General features: G+C 37.5%; 2 protein-coding genes across 2 annotated transcripts in view; both read left to right on the forward strand.

Annotated features, from left to right (window-relative positions):
- Window positions 1–341: 341 nt before the first annotated feature.
- Window positions 342–22201, forward strand: part of LOC149043714 (uncharacterized) — a 28482-nt gene continuing 6622 nt past the window's right edge. Inside the window, exons 1-7 of the mRNA XM_089210113.1 lie at window positions 342–467; window positions 3946–4290; window positions 7159–7413; window positions 16893–17165; window positions 21244–21294; window positions 21567–21655; window positions 21852–21907. Coding sequence (XP_089066239.1) covers window positions 401–467; window positions 3946–4290; window positions 7159–7413; window positions 16893–17165; window positions 21244–21294; window positions 21567–21655; window positions 21852–21907 — 1136 coding nt within the window. The 5' untranslated portion in view covers window positions 342–400. The remainder of the gene's footprint in view (window positions 468–3945; window positions 4291–7158; window positions 7414–16892; window positions 17166–21243; window positions 21295–21566; window positions 21656–21851; window positions 21908–22201) is intronic.
- LOC149043715 (uncharacterized) lies at window positions 11335–15452 on the forward strand. Its single transcript, XM_089210640.1, has 5 exons — window positions 11335–12604; window positions 12993–13063; window positions 13583–13686; window positions 13951–14060; window positions 14601–15452. Exons 3-5 carry the CDS (start codon window positions 13680–13682, stop codon window positions 14964–14966), a joined length of 483 nt encoding a protein of 160 aa, XP_089066766.1. The 5' UTR covers window positions 11335–12604; window positions 12993–13063; window positions 13583–13679; the 3' UTR covers window positions 14967–15452.

The raw sequence follows: 22201 nt of genomic DNA on the forward strand, positions 1-22201 counted from the left end.
GAATCCACGGTTGATAAGCAAGAAAGAGGAGTTGAAATCTGTCTGTTACAAGTTAATTTTTTATTTGCGTGACTTTCATCTACGCGCGTGATCGATCGGTGCCTTTGTTCTCATTCGACACATTCGCAAGTTTCACGCATAGTTTAATCTGAATGGAACGTTTCTCCCAAAGAAAAGTTTCCACAATTCATGCAAATTTCTTGAGTGTCTAGCATAAATGGAGTTTTCTACCATAAATCGCACCATCCGTCATGTTGTTCAGGTAATTTGCCGACAATGATCGTGACACTCGGTCCCAGTCTCAAAACGAAGAGTGCCTTCTAGTCCATCTCTTCAAGAGAGTTCTGTAAGATTTAGGCATAACCTTCCCTCATTGAAGCATCAGCAAAGGTATGATAGGATGGTGTCTTTGCGTGATTATGAAATTTGCTTACTCTCTCTTCTGCTGGCAAAGTTTCACGGGTCAGGTGAGTGTGAAGTTATTCTTCCGTACCAAGGATTTGACAATATTTTTTACCATGTGCCATTTTAAGCTTGTACATCGAAAACGCCGACCGAACGTGATTTTCGTCAAATGATTTCCGAACTCCAAGGTGGCTTTCAACAGCTTTTGTATTTCAAAATTTAGATGTGTAGTTGGGATTTCAATCGTGTGATAAATGAGGTCTGAATAACTATGATGCGATAGAAATCAAGAGCAAGGGATTTTATGCTTCAAGTGTAACAATACCATACGTTCAGGATTTAACATCAACATTGAAACTTAGAAGTACAATATTTTTTTGATTAGTGTGAGTCGTCTTTTTAGCCATGAGAAAAGTTACTGCTTTGTTAGTTGGCTTTCCATTACAAACATGATGGCTATGCAATTGCCCAGAAGAGAGTTGCCATCTGTACATAAACTCTCTTTCTTCCCTTCCATCATTTATTATTGGGAAGAGCTGTTACCAATTTTTCCACTCATTACTAGTGCAAATAATGACCCCAGCAAGGATAATTGCTGTTAGCTAAGTTGAGTGTGACTCTTCCTCCAGGCAGCAATCATGTAAAGATACTACATAATACACTTGGATGGATAATTGAGCGGTATTTGCTCATACCTTCATGTGTGATTTGTTTACTAGACCGGTTTTTAGCTGCATGCACATATGATTGTGGTATCCCACACTGGTAGTTCTGAAAGACTTATTTTTTTTGTATATTTAGAAACAGTAAAAGTTTTAACCAGGACCAACCTTTTTGAAATGTGTGTGAAGATATCTTTGTTTATCATATACATACTGAGATCTACTCTAAGCTAAATTAACGAAGCAAAAAAAGGATATGTAATAAACTGCACAAATTCTTGTAGGTACAGTAGTCCCAAGTTGAAGATTAAATTTTTGACCACTGGAAACAATAGTATGGGTTTTTTTGCCTCTATTTTGTGGGGGCTTGCTAAAGTTAATGAAAGTGAATATCAGCAAGGTTTGCCAGTTGCTGAAAACTATAGAATCATGACTTCAAGGTTGAAAACAAGAAGTCAGCAGCACTTCATGCAAACTGGGGAAACTCATTCTGATTTGGCCTCATGCAAACTTATCACAATCTTTGTCCAAATCTATGCTTTGATCAATCCCTGACATTTTTAATCAGGGGAACTAAAGTAGAATCTCCTCCAAAATGGTATAAAAGACTTAAATTTCTAGATTCTGACTCTGATAAGAAAGCATTGCAATCCATAATTGCGATTTGATTTGTGCTTATGTGAATGACCAAAAATTTCTGTTTCATATTGGCACTATAATTCCTATGCTATTAACAAAGGCTTTTCAATCCACTAATCTATTCCTTGTTTTTGACATTCCTTTGTTCTTGCAGGAATGTAAATGTCCCTCTATTTTCTGCATATGAATCACACACAACCTGCACTTCCTCAAATTTCATCATGTTTAGTTTGCTTGACTGTATGATTTTTATCTATTAATAATCTAGAAATCAATTTATACAAAAGTACTTAAACAAATCCACCATAATTTTCCATTGTTTACTTAAAAAATAGCTTCCAAGTAGCTGTACATCTGTTCAGTAATAGATGACATATGACATCAGAATTTTGTAAGAACAAAAAAGTGGCATATAAGATTCATCTTAGCTTGTTCCAGTTGTCATTTATTAACATGGAGCAGAATATAGCAAATGGCACAACAGTAGTGGAGGAGTGAAAAAGCGAGGGAGACTACAGAACTGTTCACTATTATGCTATGTTTTACTCACTGAATGCCTAGAACAAGCTGGGGGCAGTTGAGTGTGTCACTGATGTTCTTAGCACATTTTGACATCCCCTGTGAATTATAACTGTACAGAGCAATGGCAGCATGGAATCTATTTGTTTTATTTAATGAAGAAACAAAAAATGCATTTGTCCATTCATAGATCATAATTACATGAAAGAAGCAATCAAAATGTAGGTAGAATTCAGCTTGTTATATAAAACCTTCCTGATGGTAGAATGAGGTCAAAGATATTCAAAGCTAAAGGAGGCACAGTACAAGTTTTGACCATTGTTGTCATCCTTTCTATGACCAAGGCTATAGACAATAGAAAATTGTGTTTGACGTCTTTCTTATTTCTATTTCTATAACATTGGAATTTTTATGCCAGGTTAATATGCCAAAGTTTTCAGAAAATCATGCAAATGTGACATGACTGATCATTACATTGTTGTTTGTGCTGTCATTGTTGTCTTTCCCTGTGTTATGTGATGGCTTCAATAATAACTATACTATTAGCATAATTTCTCACTCAGGTGATTATAGAGTTGCGTATGCCCTGATTGGTCAGGCATTGCATCATATCTTGCTATAATCATGGTGTGCAGGGTGATTATAGTAAGAGTGCTAAATTTCAAAATGGCTGCCTTGCGGTCTATCAAGTGTTTGCGAGGGAGTGTTAAATGCAATGGGAGAAAATTAAATTGAAAAGAGCACGAAAGATGCAAAAAGATTAACAGAACACTCTTCAAAACAAAGGAATGAAGTTTTTGGTATTAAAAAAATAAACCTCCTAAAACTACTTGCATGCTCATCTTGATACAGGTAATCAACACAATTGTAACAAAATGTATGCAATGTTTTCTTTATTCAAAGAATTTATAACAGAATTCAAAGGCACCTGAGCGATTATTTTAAAACAATTATTTGCAGATAGCAAAGTGAAGATCATTGAATAATATTCACTTCACCTTCAGCAAATATATTTGTGAATTTTTATATAAACTATTATGTCATTTCACCATATTAGGTGATGGATCACACCAAATATGCCTTGGTTGTACACTGCAGAAAAGGGCAAGAATACAGACAGCAGTGATATATGTGTGGACTTTAATTTCTTTTCCAATTTTTAGACTTGAATTTTTCAGCAGTGAACTCTAAAGCCCACAAGAATTCTGTTCTGGTCATCAAAAAAATTGAATGGTTTCTTTTCTATTATTTACTTCTTTCATGCATATCTTATGTGATGGGTAGGATGCTCAGATAAGACCATACAAAATGAGTGGAATAATAAATCCCTCATTCGATGGTTCAACATATAATATGTGTGGACATTTCCACTTTCCATTTTCCATCTCAACAAGTTCTTCTTCAAAAAATTTATTTAAGTGTACTTTTAAAGTTTGGAAATTCATCACTGTACACATTTTGGAAATTAAAGGAGGCGGAACTTGTCAAAAATGATTTTCAAAAGGCACAAATAGTTACACATTTTAGCAAATAAAAGTATATTTCACGCTTATTGATATCTGTGATTACAAATGTAGTACAAAGTTACACTAGCTGTCGTTACTGCTTACACTAAGAGTGCCTCTGCGGTGGACTCTATTTAAGCCCTTCTTGCTGAATATTATCTTTACACATATAACTATAGGGCTGAGAATGTTATGTTTATGGTTGTCTATTTTAGGGGGTGTGGATGTGCGTTTCACCCAGGAACCTTCTAATCCGAGCTATTTTAACAATGGTAGTGATGCCAACTTGGTGTGGGACTACACTGATCCACATAATAAGATTCTGGGCATTATCTATAGTGTTTTGGTAAACAGTCGATTTGTCGAAATGATGGTTAATGACAGCCGTGGTGTCCAAGAACATCCTAGTATTCCTCCATCCTACAAGGGAAGAGTTAAAATCGAAGGAAGAGCTACCCTGGTTATCAAGAATATCAACCCTGGAGACAATACCGAATTTCGATGTGAACTCAGGGAAAGCCTACTCTCGCTTAAAAGAACAGTGCAGCTTATTGTGGCAGGTAAAAATTAATAACCAAACATAAATCAAATGCATTCAACTCATGTCTCTATTTCTGAGATCTCAAGAAAGTAAACAATAGCATAAATTTTCTAGCCGAACTTTTGGGAACAATAGTGCCACTTTAAATTGGCATGCAACACCACACTCCTAAAAGGAGAAAAGAAATTTTTTCATTTACTTTGCTGTTTCTCATGATTAAGAAATCAAAGAGTTATGAGAGAGTTACTGCTTTATTCCTTTGGCACCAATTACTGGGTTGCTCCGTTATGTATAGATAACCATTATTAATACGAGTACTGAGATTTTCTCTTAGCAAAGCTGTCAAAAGGAAAATATTGCATGATCAATCACAGGCAGCATGTGAAATTAAATGGGTGTGAAAAGATTGTATTCTGTAGCGGCCGACACAAGCGAAGCAAATTTTCAACGACAACTATGAGTTTTGCAAATGAAGACACACTGAAGCGAGGATATAATTTACGGACAAGCCTTGAATCGTTTTAATTAACGTAGTCGAAGTATCCAAGTACTTATCGTAACCTGAAAAATGAAATTATAAGGAAGAAGCTAAATTCTAATATACGAGTCAACATTCCAATCATTCTGATATAAAGACAAGATCCGGACTAGCTAAAACGTAAAAAACAAACTCACAAAAAGACTATCTTCAAAGGGAAAACCAAATGGGAAAAACATGTAGCTTTCTAACGAAGCGTGAACAACGTTACAAAGCCACGTGTTACAAGGTTGCGAAAACGAGTGATAAAGAAACAAGTGTAAAAACTAGGCGAAACTATCAAAAGACTAGATATTTAGACAAGCTCAAGGAAAGGAACATAGAAACTTACATAAGAGCCCCGCTTGTAAGAGTTTGACCAAAACGAAGATAAGGTGGGCAAAATGTGCTCTCCCGATAAACACGTCTTATCATTAGCCCAAAGCAGGACAACTAACTAAAATGCTGTTCTGGGTGGAACTTAAAGATCCCCCTAATGGACAAACAGTAACGTCATTATTGCGGTTTAACACGTTTAACACGAAACAAACTTATAGCGAGTCAATGTCCGGTGGCAAAGGCGTGGCAGCCGTTACAATTTCTTTTCATGCCTTCAGTTAAAGGGATTTGCCAAAGGCAATGAAAGTCGGCACTGTGCCATTTGCTACTTTCTGAGGATAATATGATGTAAGAGGTTTGCTGATGTAAATTTAGCCAGCAGAATGATGACTTCCTCAAGTAATTTCTTATACTAATCAAACATCTCAATACTCATGTACAGTTTACCTCATTGTTTGCTTGAAAGATTTTATTCACTTGTGAAGAATCCAAATTCACTGTTTACTATGTTCATTTGCTTGTTTTTGATCCTTTATGACTCATGAATAAAACCTGCTTGAGCTCACCAGCCATTACATAATCTTCTTTCATTGCTTTATTTTAATTATGCTTTTGCTATGTTCTGTTGGCTTATTTAACTGTAACACGATGCCTATCACACTACTTTTCTTTTCGAATTGTATAACCATAGAAAGATATCAGGCTATTTGGCTTAAAAGGGGCAAAAGAATCATCATTTGCATTTGGTTCTTGTAGCCCAAAGCCAATCCATGTCTCATATTTCACAAAAAAATGAGGGCCAAACATCGTTTTCTTTATTAAAACTGGACCTTCTTTTAACTTTATGTAATGGGCAAGCAGCATTTAGCATGCCACTGGTATATTCTTTTTTATGTGAAGAATCCATAGTTTCTCTTTCATCGAAATTTCAGTTCTATGGGTTTAGGATGTCTCCTGTAGATCCTTTGTCAGACCAAGTTCTGAGTGCGGTGTGGCTTGATTGGCTCTGTTCCTATTTGTTTGTGCAGCAGCAAAAATTTTATCCACCAGAATGGAAGTAGCCTAGAAGTCAGGGTCCTTAGCCCAAAGAGTAACTTCCTGAATTAGCCCTTAATTCCCTAGGCTGGGGCACTGCTTTATAATTTAGCTTGTGAAAAGTTGGGGTCAGTTTATTATGTTCACTTGCTTGTTTTTATCCTTTGGACTCATGAATAGAAATTGTTTGAGCTCACCATCCATTACATAATATTTTTTCTTTCCTTTATTTTAATTATGCATTTGCTATGTTCTGTTGGCTTATTTTAATTGTAATACAATACCTGTCACACTACTTCTCTTCTCGAATTGTATTACGATAGAAAGATACCAGGTTATTAAGGCTTAAAAAGGGCAAAAGAATCATCATTTGCATTTACCTTTTGTAGCCCAAAGCCAATCCATGTCTCACATTTCACTTGTAGAAAAAATCCAGGGCCAAATATCTTGTTTTTTCTTTACTAAGACTGGACTTTCTTTTAATTTTAAGTAATGGGCAAGCAGCATTCAGCATGCCACTGTTATATTCTTTTCATTGCGAAGAATCCATATTTTCCCTTTTTTATCAAAATTTCAGGTCTCTGGGTTGAGGATGTCTCCTGTAGATCCTTTGTTGGACCAGGTTCCGAGTGGGGTGTGGCTTGATTGGCTCTATTCCTATCTGTTTGTGCAGCAGCAAAAACTTTATCCACTAGAATGGAAGTAGGTTAGAAGCCAGGGTCCTTAGCCCAAAGAGTAACTTCCCAAATTATCCCTTAATTCCCTTGGCTGGGGATCTGCTTTATAATTTAGCGTGTGAGAAGTTCTCCAGTAGCTAACGCCAACAGGTTAACTTGTGCTGAATGAAGTTTGAGCCTCCTTATACTAGTTGGTTGTTGGGGACCAATTCCTGGATGCTTTTGTTTATTTTATTGAAATTGGGTAAATTTTAAGACTGAGTCCAAGTAAGATTTGGTACGCTATGTGAGGAATGATATAATCTCTTTTACCTTTCAGAGGCACTACTTATAAACATCTCTTTAAGGGGAAAATATTACATTGAAGGATCCCCTGTCACCATGGCCTGTGAAGCTTCTGGGAAACCACTGCCGGATGTGTCATGGATTAGAAATGGAGCCCTGGAAAGTTCAGGGAAGAAAGCTACGTTTTTAAAGTTCGATAACATAAACAGAACGGATGCAGGACAATATACATGTCGAGCCAATAACTCAGTGGAAGTCACTTCTATTGACACATCAATTGTAGTTCAGTGTAGGTACATTTTAACTTTAGTTTTCTATTTCTGAATTTACTTTAGTTACAGTGCGAATCCTGTTATTGGGGTCAGCTACCCAGAACTAACAAATGTGTTCAAAGTTGAAAGGAAACAGAATTCCAGATCAAGTCCTTTTTGGCTTTGTATACATTGGTCCCAATTATTGGTTGGGACAATTGAATTTGCGTGGAATCATCGCTCATGTTATTTTATTAGAAGGATGTGACATTTTTTTGCCAAGTCATTGCTTCAGTTGGACTGTGTTCAACTCAGAAAATGGCTTAAATCCGTTTCCGAATCATTGTGACAATCCAAAATTCACTCCTTTTGACTAGCGTACAAGGCTAGCGCATATTCTGATTCTGTGTGAGGGCTCTGGTTGCGGCTTAATGGAAAGCTGAGATTTGGTCAAAATTCTTTCTGCTGAGAAATTACAGTTTTCTTTACTGATAGCTGAGATCAGCTAATAGGTGCGGAAATCGGCTCAAACCAAAACTGCATACTTAAGATTTGCCCACATATTTGCATGTGTGACATTCGAGATATGTTATTTCAGGGCGAGAATCCATTTTGTATTTAATTATTCGTAAGCCTTGCCACTTTATACTAAATACTCGACTGCCAAATGACACAAAAGTGACGGACTGTGCTATGGAGTGATTAAAACCTTCACTTTTATCTCATTTAAAGACAGGGAAAGGAATAACAAATCCTGCACTCGGGTAATTGATCTCTATGACTTTCTAGTTTTGGAGGTTGTATAACCTGTAAGCATTATGCCGCCCCCCTATGAGAGATATGTAATTCCTACCTTCATTTAGTTTCCCCAAGGTTTTTCATTCAAACAAGCAGTTTACATACTATTGTCCGTGCAAATTTCACAGGACGAAATTACATGTTTCCGTATTTCTGAAACGTGGCGGAAACATGCAACTCCATGTTTCCGTTATGTTTACGTCTTACGGAAACGTGAAAATTAAAGTCTACGTGTTTCCGTCGCGTTAACGGAACGGAAATGCCAAGTCACGTTTCCGTCATATTTAAGCCAGCACATTTCCGCTGTTGTTCGTTTCCGTCATGTTTCTGCAAACGGATTTGCAGTTTTTTGCTACATCTTACCAAAACACAAACGCGAGATGGTTCTTTGAACAACAAGGAATCTTAATGCGACAGCTGTGTTATTTAATCCGGTTAGGCCAAATGAGACAGTTGTGTGACTTAGGTCGGTTGGTGCCAATGAGACAATTGTGTCATTTGATCTGGTTGACCCAAATGAGACGAGTTGTGTCATTTGATCCGGTTACCCAAAGAAGACAGTTGTGTGCACTGAGCTGGTTGGGCCAAACGAGACAGCCAAAATTAGACATTGTATTATTTAAGCCAGTTTAAGGCCAAATGAGACAGTTGTGTGATTTGGGCCAGCTGGGCCAAATGAGACAGTTATGTAATTTAAGTCGGTTAAGCCAAATGAGACCACTGTGTCATTTGATCTGGTTGGCCCAAGTAAGACAAGTTGAACCGGTTGTGCCAAATGAGACAGTTGTGTCATTTAATCTGGTTTGTCCAAATGAGACAGTTGTGTGATTTGAGCCGGTTGTATCAGATGAGACAGTTGTGTGACTTGAGCCAGTTGGGCCAAATGAGATGGGCCAAATGAGACAGTTGTGTGATATGAGCCAGTTGGGTCAGGTGAGACAGTTGTGTGATTTAAGTCGATTGGGCAAAACAAGACAGTTGTGTGATTTAAGTCAGATGAGACGGTTGTGGGATTTGAGCCGGTTGGGCCAAATGAGACAGTTATGTAATTTAAGTCGGTTGGGCCAAATGAGACCACTGTGTCATTTGATCTGGTTGGCCCAAGTAAGACAAGTTGAACCGGTTGTGCCAAATGAGACAGTTGTGTCATTTAATCTGGTTTGTCCAAATGAGACAGTTGTGTGATTTGAGCCGGTTGTATCAGATGAGACAGTTGTGTGACTTGAGCCAGTTGGGCCAAATGAGATGGGCCAAATGAGACAGATGTGTGATATGAGCCAGTTGGGTCAGGTGAGACAGTTGTGTGATTTAAGTGGATTGGGCCAAATGAGACTGTTGTGTCGTTTGATTTGGTTGGCTCAAATGAGACAAGTTGTGCCAAATGAGACAGTTGTGTGATTTAAGTTGATTGGGCAAAACAAGACAGTTGTGTGATTTGAGTCAGATGAGACGGTTGTGGGATTTGAGCCGGTTGGGCCAAATGAGACAGTTGTGTCACTTGATCTGATTGGGCAAAATGAGACAGTTGTGTGATTTGTGCCGGTTGGGTCAGATGAGGCGGTTGTGGGATTTGAGCCAGTTGGGCCAAATGAGACAGTTGTGTCATTTGATCTGATTGGGCCGAATGAGACAGTGGTGTGATTTGAGCCAGTTAGGCCAAATGACACAGTTGTGTGATTTAAGTCGGTTGGGCCAAATGAGACCACTGTGTCATTTGATCTGGTTGGCCCAAATAAGACAAGTTGAACCGGTTGTGCCAAATGAGACAGTTGTGTCATTTAATCTGGTTTGTCCAAATGAGACAGTTGTGTGATTTGAGCCGGTTGGATCAGATGAGATTGTTGTGTGATTTGAACCAGTTGGGCCAAGTGAGACATTTCTGGGATGTGAGCTGGTTAGGCCAAAAAGAGACAATTGTGTCATTTGAGCTGGTTAAGCCAAATGAGACATTCATGTGAGTGGAGTGGATTGGGCAAAATGAGACATTTCTGAGACAGTTCTGTGATTTGAGCCAAATGACACTGTGGTGTGATTTGAGCCTGTTAGGTCAAATGAGACAAATGTGTTTTGAGCCAGTTGTGTCATTTGATTAAGTTGGGCCAAATGAGACAGTTGTCTGATTTGAGCCAGTTGGGCCAAATGAGACAGTTGTACAAATTGAGCCGGTGGCGCCAAATGACACAGTTGTGTCACTTAATCAAGTAGGGGCAAATTAGACAGTTGTGTGATTTTAGCCGGTTGGGCTAAATGAAGCAGTTGTGTGATTTGAGTAGGTTGGATTAAATGAGACAGTCGTGTCATTTAACCGGTTGAGCCAAATAAGACAGGTGTGCCATTTGAGCCACTGTGGCCAAATAATATAGTTGTGTGATTGAGCCAAAAAGTTGTTATACCAGTTGAGGATGAGCCTACTTAACCCCCCCCCCCTGCCTTCTTAAATATAAAAAACAACAACGTCAGGTACACAACTTTCTGAATTTCAGGTGATAGACCTGTAAATTGTTTTTATTAGTTCCACCAGTCACCAACAATACAAAAAAAACAAAGAAATTGTCAGTAAATCTAACCGAATCAAAAGAGCAAAAACACCACTGAAAAGCCTAAGAAAGGCAAAAGTGAACAGCGAATGGCTAAGAATAAAATGTACATTTCCTTATTTGTTAACCGAAGTATCGTAAAAGGAACTCATTGATAACAACATTAATAATTAATCCCATACAAGGCCTTATAACATTGTCAATGTTCAATCAGTGTCACGCAAATTTTAGTGTCATTTAAGTAAAATTAAACAACTATTAAACCCAAAGACAAATTTAAGCCATGTTTACTAAACTTAAACATGACTTAAAAATGTACCTTTGTTTAGGCGAGGTTTAAGCATTCTTAAATGCAAATTAAATCGACATTGAGATTTAAGCTATGTTTAAGTCATTTTAACCGTACTTAAATCCTTTGAAGGATTTAGGGTTACTTTAAGCCACCTTAAATCTAACGTTAAACCTATTGGGGAGATTTAAGGTCTAGTTAAAGGAGCCTTAAATACAACATTAAATTTATCATAATATTTATGCCGTGTTTAAGGACCTTAAAAACACATCAAATCTTTTGGTGTACACCAAGTCTACTTTATTGACATAATCTCTCGCCAGAACCAGAAACCATATGAGAGCAGCCTCCAGCAACCTTCAATGAATTAATCATAGATTAATATTAATATTATGTATTTAGTAAAGCCACAATATTTCACGCTACTGATTTTATTGCTTTTTCAATTCTTTGGGTAATGAAACTGTGTTTGTTGATTGTGAACAAGAGACTTGATTTCTTGTGTTGGAAACTGTTTCACTAAAGGAAGGTGGTTGCACAGGGAATTTGACTAACCTGAGCAAATAAGATACATTTCTTCAAAACCATATAATTTTAGTATATACCAAACCAGTGGACAGTGTTTTTTGCATGCTCTGATTGGCTACTCAAACTCAGGATAGTACATGCATGTGCTATCCACTTCCCAGCTTAAGCTGAAGTGTGAAAAACTTTTTTTTGCAGTGTTCTGAGATATAAATTTATAATTCTTTTATCTCACTGGTTTGGTATATACTTCACAGCTCATTAAATATCCACCACCACTAAGGGGAATAATATTTATTGTTAAATATATTAAAAACAACAACGACATGTGAATGTAGATTGATGTTAATAACTGGCTGGTAAAATAATGGCACGGCGTGGAATAGGGCAAACTGCCATGAGTTTTACATTGTCAAGAGTTAAATAAGCTCCAGCAAAAAGACTGTGTATCCTATAAACAGGCAAAAAGTAGCTTGATGCTCTAGGTTCAAAGTTATTTGCGTCCCACACACAAAGGGTATTAAAACTTCCCAAGCATTGGTTTTGCTGAACAAGGAAACCGGGGTTTCTGAGCATGAAGTAAACAGCTCTGAACTGCAAACGTCACCAGACATCTCTAACTGAACGTTGAAAAGCGCGCGTTTGTATCGAGGACGCGGTATGTCTCGTCCCCAGAGTGAGGCCGAGATCCTTATGCGCATGACAAATACCGTATGAACGCCAATCAAATGTCCAAAACTATAATCGCGGGATATTTGATCTTTCACTGTCGTTCGTTCACTCGGTCGAGTTTCGTTTCGTTGCGGGCACGTGTTTGGATTCTTCCTCGATAGGATGATGGCTGCAAACGATCCAGTTCAAGAGAGACAGCTTATTCTTATGGAAAGAATGAGTAGAAGGATTGATTCGATTCTCGAAGGGCAAAAGAAACTAGAAGATACGAATGCAGTCCTTCGGCAAGAAAATGCAAAGCTGAAGAACCAACTTGCGAGTCTGGAAGGGCAGGCAAAGAAGAAAGGCAACAAACGTTCTAAAAGCTCTCGCAGAGAATCAAATGTTGTGATTCCAAATGACTTAAGGGTAAATATTCTTTAATTACTTTAAGGATATAAATTTTTTCAACTTTAGTACCGTTAAGTTGTGTTTGAGAGTTTCAGTTGCGGTGTATCAGAAGCATAAAACGTGTCTTCAAAGACACCGCCATTCCGCCATCACGCGTGTTCTGTGTTAACTTAAAGCACAATATGTGTAGATGTTGGTTCTAGTGCTTATCACAAAGTTGGAACATCCTTGTGCTGAATTCTTGTGCCTATTTTGCAAGCATTTAGCAAAAATACTGTTTACCCAGTTTAAAATTCCACTGTGTACTGTTTACCCAAAAACCCTGCTGACCCTGATTAAAGAAATAAACAAGTTTGTGGTTTGAATTGACTTTTGACATATGATGTTCTTCCATAGTATCTTCCAGAAACGGTTTCGGTTCATCTACAAAAAGATGGTAGAAAAAAAAGTGACACAAGGTTTCATCATTGATGAGGAGTATGTTATTTTTTTACCATACATAAGATGATGTATTTAAATAGCAAGGCACTAAGAGAGATGGCATGCAAGATATTAGAATTAAAACTTTACCACCAAGAACTAAATATCTCTCTGACCAGCTTCTTCTAAGGGACTGTTAGTTATCTGTTTTGAGGCCAGTGTTTAGAGTCTGGGGCCAGTGTAAAATATTCAAATTGGGAGTAGGAGGTGGTAAACTTTTAGAATCTGTTATTTCAACTATTATGTTGCTGATAGATTAATACATGATTTTTGTAAAATTTTCAGTTTTGAGAAATCTTTTCCCTCCAGGAACCAGAAATCCTAATGTCAGTTTGAAGGTGTAAAAAGCATGTAGCTTCTGCACTGTACCAGCAGTGATTAGAAAATTGTCCCTCTTGTATAACTGCTTTACTTGAATTATTATTTCCTTTTTTGGCTGAATAATAATAATAATATTATTATAACTGCCTCTGGCTATTGTTTAAAACAAAAATAACATTCTCATTTTTATTACAGTCCACAGTCAGAGAGAAACTAGAGTATTTTTACAAAAGTGAAAGAAGTACTGAAAAAAGAGCATGGAGGAGAAAGCTGCCTATGGACTGACTTACAAATGGAAGGTATTACATTACAGGAATCAAGTTTTAATGTTGTGTGCAAGTTAGAACAAGAAACATTTACCTTGTGCAAAGTCAAACAAATTTTCTGAAATATGTTGGACAGAAAACTTAAAAACTAAGAGGGAAAACACAATATTACCATCATTAATTCTTTTAATTAATATATATCCATAAGCTGATGTTACATATACACATAGACTTGTCATTGTATTGTAATTTTAGGATATCATGCAGCGATAATAATTATTGTTTTTAACTCAACAGCTCAGTTTTATCGGTACTTCAAAACAACTAAAGAAAGAGAGCAGAGGATAAGAAAAGGGAAAAATGAAGAGCATAAAGAAAAGTGCAAAAGGAGCAGGCGTTTGCTAAATGTAAGGACTAGCTAAGTTGTCTTGCTTTTGCCATGCTAAACCTATATTCAAGAATAAATTTTCAAGATAGTGTGGCTGAAGCATGGCTTCTGAATCAAACGTTTCAATTCAGTTTGACAACAAGTGTTGTTTAATACTGTGGCAAATTTGTGCATGGCATTGTACCACAATACAATGTGGGATAGTATACAGCAACAAAAAATGAAACAATGCCATGCACAAATTTGTCATACACTGTAAGTAGGACTGGTATGTTTACAACTGGTGTACAAATACACATTAATTAGGAAAGTCAACCTTGCTGGTAGTTAACCAAATAACATGGGTTTGCTTTAATTTAGTACTGTTTTGTAGCATGAATTTTTTTCTGGGAGTTCTATTTATTGCTGATTGTTATTTTCATATTTTATATCTTTTGTGGGATATCATTTTGAGTTAGAAAAGTATTTCTATTTGACAATAAATTATATGTTTCATAGATATAATTCGGTCTGGTTATTAACTAAATAATGACTAAATTGTTGCTTTTTGTTCCATTAGAAACTGGAAAGGCGTCGGTCATCCTATGAGATGCTACAAGCTTCTATGACACCAAAAGAAAAACAGTATTATAGTGAAATCCTTTACATTGATTATATGAGTAGCAAAGAATCAGATTATGAGGAGCAAGAAGATTTCATTACTGGTGAAAAAGAAAAGAAACTGGCAAGATATGTAACCAAGAAGCTATCATGGGAAAGAACAAGCTTGACAAATGCAAAAGCCAGGCTAGACAGAACCTACAAAAATAATTTGACCCCCCATGCCAGGGCAATGGCTAAGCCAAGGAGTGTTGGTGGCATGTCGGAGAGGCCCGCACCTGCTGGCCCACTTTGGGCTGTCAGGCAGATAAACAAAGAGTCGTGATTGAAAAAATACTTAACACTTTTTTGACTTTTTATTCATTTATTTATCATGTATTTAATGGCAAACTGAAGTAATTGTTTTGTTAGAACAAATTATTGTCATCTAGATCACAGGGATAGTTTCTTCCAAGTATTGTTAAATTTATTGACTTATGATGGGGAAAATTTGTTCCTGTCAAGCATAAATAAGCTAGGTATGTGTGACATTTTAACCCTTTAACTCCCAAGATCTGATTGGTAACTATCCTCTCTAGCTGCTACATATTTCCCTGTAACTTAGTTATGAGAATCTGGTGTGATATCAAGACAAAGACCTATACCTGATAAGTTTGAGAATTCTCATTATCTCTTTGCTGGATAAGTTCAAGATATTTTAGGGAGAAGTTACTTGTTAATCACTCCTGGGAGTTAAAGGGTTAATTACAAATAGGCAGTAGCTTTAAGAATGTGTACCAGTGAATTTAAAATAAAAGAAACTTGAAACATATATTGTTTAGTGTGATATGTGACCTGGTGGGTGGCAGTTTAGTAATGAAACAACAAAACAATAATATTTCACTGATTTCACAAATTTGATTCAAAACTAATTAACTAAACAGGATTAATCCATGTTTAAGGACACCTAAATATATCTTTTCTCCATGTGAAACATGAAACAGACCTCAGTTTCCGGAACGGTTTCTTGTGTTTCCGCAGGTTCCATCACCCATTCAGTAGCCCGGAATACGTCAACGGAAACATGGAAAAGACATGTTTCCGCAACGTTTTCTTGTGTTTCCGCAAATGTAAACCCGAAATTACGATTGCGGAAACATTTGTTTCCTTTAGCTGAAACTTGACGGAAACATGCACAAAAAGTGGTCCGGTTCCGTTGTATACGCAGCAACGGAAACGCGAGAAAACGTCACGAAACCGGTAACGGAAACACAGGTTATCCGTCGTGTTTCCGGAACGGTTTAACATGTTTCTGCCACGTTTCCTTTTACGGATTCTTGCAATTTCGTCCTGTGTTTAAAATACTTATCATCACAATTGTAATTTTATTTAGCCTTTTTCAGACTCCAAGGAGTTAAAACGAGCCACGATAGTGTGAATACAACCTGACCAAATCTCTCTGGTTTTTCGTTTTGGTCTTTCGCTCTGCTGCTGCTTAAGCTCTTTGCAACAGCAAACTTGAGGAAGCTTGGATTGTGAACAAAAAATTGAATTGTTTGTTTGCATATTTAGTAGTGGAGTCGAGTCAAAAATCCCTAATGATTTTGAGGATGCTCCTCTACCCAGAAGCATCTAGCCTATGAGGCCCTCGACTTCAGGTTTCTCTTAAATTGATCAAGGGAAGCTCTGTTCCTCAGGAATCTAAGATAAATATATCATCCTGGTATTAATTGAGGAAAATAGGGAATGTCTTAGATTCAAATTGAGTTGCCGCTTTTTTGTGAGATGAGATCCTCTCACGTGCAGCGTTTAGGGCACTGTTGCACTCGTCTTATTATGGATTTTCATCACAAATTTTTCATGAGCGACAACGATTTTATGTCCGTTGAGACATAAAGCTGGTCCTCCCAAATTGCTCATTTTTATTAACAGACGATTTAAAATAGCTATCCTAGTAACAACATAGTTGGTGTTATTTTTCTTGCGGCAGTAATGCCATTGTTTTTCAGTGTGCAATGTTTAAGTTTAAGTATTTTGCTTATAGTCAGCATTCCAATCATGCGTAAATGACTTGCCACAATTTTCTACCACAAAAGCGTTATATTTTCTGCCCAAGGCACTCCATGGATTGATAAAAGATTAACCCTTCCTTGTTGCATTATCGTGCACCCTCTAGACTTTCAGAAAAGATGGTTATGATTAATAACCAGGCGAAATGTATGAGCGGTGAAATAAACTGTGATTGAGATTTTGATTTGATTTATATTTTTAGACAAACCTGAAGGTGCGAGGCTCACTACCAATGCTGCACAAAATACCGTCACCGAAGGAGACACTGTTACATTCAAGTGCATAGTTATGGCTGCTGTGCCACAAGTATCAATTTACAAGTTCTATTTCAACGGCAGCCTCCTAGGCGAGAACAGCAATAGTGAGTATACTCTCAATAACGTCAATCGACCTCAGCACTCTGGCGAATACAAATGTGTCCCACATAATGACGTTGGAGATGGAGCAAAAGCCACTGTGAGACTTAACATAAAGGGTGAGTAGAAACATCTTGGAGCATTTTTAAGTACTTTGGATCTATAATCTAAAACGGGAAAATGTTTTGTACCAGTTTACATTGCGTCAATAAAACTTCCCAAACAGTGAATCATTGCAACCCCGAACAGAGAGGAATAGAGACCCTGGTAATGAGGTTGACGTTTTGTGCCTGGCGAACAGCACATATGCTAGTTAGCAGTATTCTCAAGCCGATGAAGACTTTTGTTGATGTTCCTGATGTTTTTAACAGATTTTCGAGGATAGGGAATGTTTTCTTCATATGTAGTGTATGATGTCAGCATCAGTTGAACTGATATGATATCGAAATGAATTAAAATATTGGTTTGCGAAAATGAGTCATAATTAAAAAAACCACAATGAACAACCTCGAGTTAAGATATCACCAGTCAATTATATGCTGCCTTCAATCCTAATAAGCCAGGGAAACTGCAAGTGGTGTTTGACTGCACAGCTCGATACAAAGGGACATCGCTCAATGACCAACCACTAAGTGGTCCAGACTTGACTAACAGCCTGTTTGGTTTCCTCTTAAGATTTCGTCAGGAACCAGTATCTCTCTCCTCAGACATCAAAGCCATGTTCCATCCATTAATGGTTGATCCAAACGATGTTGACACCTTAAGGTTCCTTTGGTGGCCTGACGATGACTTATCTAAGGACCCTGTTGAGTACATCTTTTGGTAGCACGTCTTCACCAAGTTGGGACAATTTTGGTCCAAAGGAAAGACGGCTCAAGACAATGCAGGAGACTTTAAGAATGAAGTGATCGACACTGTATTGAAGAACTTTTATGTGGATGACTGTTTGAAATCAGTGCAATCAAATGAAGTTGCCAGTAAATTGAGAGAATATTTGTGTGTTTTATTGTCAAGAGGCGGATTTCGATTGACTAAATGGTTGTGTAACTGGAGGGAAGTCCTCAAAACCATTCCAACCTCAGACAGAGCTTCGTCAATTTTGGATTTGGATTTAAATTTTGGTGTACTTCCTATTGAAATAACCCTTGGTGTTCAGTGTAACATAGATAGCGACATGTTTACCTTCAAGACGGTACCAAGGGGTATGTCCTTCACACGAAGAGGGATTCTATCAGTGACTAGCTACATTTATTATCCACTTGACATAGTATTACCAATCACCTCACTAATTAAAAAGTTCCTCTAAGATCTCTGCAAACAAGGAGTCACCTCGGATGAAGATATATTGGGAGACAAATCTCAGTTTTGGAGACGATGGCTATCAAATTTACTTATGCTTTCAAGTGTTGCCTTACCAATATGTTTGAAAGCGATCGACTTTGACCGAGTACAAAATGCAGAGCTTCACCACTTTGCAGATGCCTTTCAGACTGCGTATGGAACTGTGTCATAAACAAAACTCGTTAATGAAAATAGCAGTACCCATTGCAGTTTCTTCGCTGGGAAATCCCGCGTAGCTCACGTGAAACAGGTGACTATACCCAGATTGGAATTGTCAGCTGCTCTTTTAGCTGTCAGAATGAATCAGACGAGGAATTTCAGACAAAAGTTGACAAGACAGTGATTTGGTCAGACTTCACAGTGTCTTCCAATACATCAAGAGCAAAGAGGCAAACGATTCTACATGTTTGTGACCAATTACCTGGAAGTGATACATGATAGCTCAGAACCTTCCCAGTAGAACTTCGTGCCAACAAGCAACCACCTAGCTGATGATTCCGGCCGAAAACAAACGGTAAAGGAGTTATTAAAGAGGGAAGTTTGGTTCAGAGGCCCTAAGGTTTCTACACCCAGCAGTCAGAAGTCAAGCTCGAACAGACCATGTTACTCTCATGGAGGATAAAAGACCACTAGACCTAATGGTTCTGCAATATTCGTCACAATTTGAGCTTACGAAGAGAGTTTCTTGGCGTCTGAGATTTAAGAAAAATTCCTTAAGAGCAAAAGTTGCTTAGAAGAGGACCCTGTTGATCCATTACCTTGTGGAAGGCTGTCGATAAACGAATTACGACGTGCAGAGGCTCAAATCGTCACATACGTGCAAAAATTAGCTTTCGCGCCAGTGGTTAAAGCCCTCTCAGACTTGAGCCTAGAAGAATCAGAGAAGCGTAAATTGAAGATTATGAGCTCACTTGGTTCAGTGTAAAAATTTAGACCATTTCTTGAAGGAGCAGGAATATTGAGAGTTGGTGGTCGGCTTCAAAATTCTTCATCGGATTACCAATCGAAACATCAATTGCTGTTACCTTCAAAGCACCATGTTACCAAGCTGCTCATTATGGATGTTCATCAGTCTGTGGGTCATCTAGGTCAAGAACATGTCCAGACCAGTTTTAGAGAAAAGTACTGGATCTTAAAGGGACGGGCTGCTCTTTGAAGAGTACTCAGTAACTGTTTGACATGCCAAAAACAAAATGCTCCAAAGAGCCTACAATTGATGTTAGATTTACCTGGTATCAGGCTTATTCCAGATAAACCCCCGTTTTCTACCGTTGGCAGAGATTCCTTTGGCCCACTGCGGTATGGTGTCTTTTCTCTTGCTTGACTATCCAAGCAATCCACATTGAAGTGACCGAGTCTCTCGAAACAGAATCGTTTATTCGTGCTCTATGCAGATTCATCAGCAGAAGAGGGACGCCAAAGATGGTAAGAGGCAACAATGGTATGAAGTTAAGTAGCGGAGAGAGAGAGAGAGAAATCCCTGAACCCCCTAAACAACTGGAATCATTAGAAGATAGAAGTGTTCCTACATCAGAAGAACATCAAGAGGAGGTTTAATTTCCCTGAAGCATCACACATGGGAGGAGTCTGGGAACGCATGATTCGTTCAGTGAGAAAGATCTTAAGAGCCCTTTTTTTAAAAAGCAACAATTGGTTCTGGAGACGCGCGGCCAACGTTGATGGCAGAAGTTGAGGGAATTCTCAATGGTCGACCATTGACTCTCAACAATGGTATTCACTCCTATTGATTCACAATCTTTGACCACTAACCATTCGTTACTTCGATCGCATTTAAATTTGCCGCCAGGAGTCTTCATTAAGAATGATTTGTACTGCCATCGTCGCTGAAAGCTGGTTCATTTGAATTTGTGCACCAGATGTGCGTGGACTTTGAACACGAGTGGACTAACTTAAGGGACTCTTAGGTTATTCATTATTTGAATTCTAATTGCCCAATATTTAAAGTAAACCTAAGGGGCTGGGATGTAGCAACTAGAATTTGAATTTCCGTCTATTGTCAAGTAACTGCGAAAATATTTTATATTGTTTTTCTTTCAGTTGAACTACTATTGTGATGTTCTGTTTCGATTCAATTAAGCCCGCGCTTTTGCATGAGGTCGTGGAAGAATTACGTAGTGCTGTTAGCACTTTATTTCTCTCCAGTACAAACTTTGTTTTCGTTACATACTTCTCATTAGTAGTTGATTTCAGATAAGTCAGTCGTTTCGTTAGTTTTTGCTAGAGCCGTGTTACCTTTCTTTGAGAGTTTTATTTCCAGACCTGGTTACGCCACAAAGTGTAAGTTCGTTTCTTTTTTATGTAGTTCTGTCGATAGTCTTGTTGTTATATGTGTACTTAGATATTTGTGTTAATTATTTATTTTCCTTTGTATCAACTCAGTATCATACATTACAATACCCAAAAACAAAAGAAAGTAAAATTTGAACCAAGGATAAAATTGAGCCACAACATACACAACTACACATCTACACGTCTTTACATCTACATATTCCTCCATCGGGCGAACAGATAAGCTGTGCGTTCGTTTTGTGGCGAACCTGGCGCTGCCAAACCTTTCCCATTTTACTTGGAAATGTATTTTTTCCGATATTTTCGATATTTGCATCTTAAAATTAAATAAAATTTATTATTAATATATATATATAATATTAACATATTAACACTTGACACATTGTCACTTGACCTTTGATTTCAAACTTGGCCCTGAACCTCCGTGAAAAAAGTTACTTTAGCTAACGTATTATTATTATCATGTAATTTGAGGTTGGTATGATGATGACATAAAATTTAAAATTTCTTGTCGATCATTTTAAGTCGTATTTTGTTTTTTCCCAGTTCAAACAGTTTCAAGTACAGTTGCCATCTCATCCCAAACAACTCCCGCAGGTAAATGTTCTTTTATAGGCATTTTCCTTTTTCTATTACATGTAAAATCATAATAGTATGTTCTTTAGTGTTACAAAATGAGTTTGAGTAAAAGACAAAGAGTGAATTAGGTCACTGAGGGCCTGGAACTTAGCGAAGGACTGTAGACTCACAAACAGTCACAACAATGTTCAAGCTGAATTATTGTTAGATGGAACCACTTCTCGACAGTTTTTGTGAACGAAGGCTCTTCATGTTTTTCGTAAATGTAAAAGGACACGGCTTTTCTTCAGCTTCAGAAAGCACAGAAGTTTACCTGACAGCGACAATACAGGGGAACTGTAGCAGACGTTCAGAAGTTGCTGCGAAATTTCCAGAAATGGTTAGATAATCTACTTGATCCGTGTACTGGAGTGTATAGAATACTGCCATGATATTTATCATTAAAAGGGAATCTTAATCAATCTAAGGTTGACCGAAATCTCAATATTTCTGTTAAAACAAAATGACATTTTGAACGATCTTCAATTACGAAACAAGTATTCAAATTTACATTTTTTCTTTGAATGTGCTTTTAGGCTTGTCAAATTGCCTTTAAGTTTGGCTGCTCATCCGCCAACACCGTGAACACCAGGTAAGGTGCAGTGTGTCTCAACACTGAAACAACAAACGCTAACGCAAATCTGTGTTCTGGGGCGGAGAGGAGCTTTATCTCAGTTTGGCGTATTTTAGTGTTAAAATTGGTGTTTCTGCTCTTAAAAAATCTCAGTTAATGCAAAATAATCTACATTTGAAGTACATTTTATTTAATGTACAGCAACAGATTGACACAGAATGACATGAATTAATTTTATTTACCTTGTTTTATTAGATCAAAAATACTCTTTTGGTTAAATCTGAATGTATTTTAACACTTGAAAGTCACCAA

The sequence above is a fragment of the Pocillopora damicornis genome, chromosome 6 (genome assembly GCF_964200805.1).
Source record: "Pocillopora damicornis chromosome 6, jaPocDami1.2, whole genome shotgun sequence".
NCBI classification, from domain to species: domain Eukaryota; kingdom Metazoa; phylum Cnidaria; class Anthozoa; order Scleractinia; family Pocilloporidae; genus Pocillopora; species Pocillopora damicornis.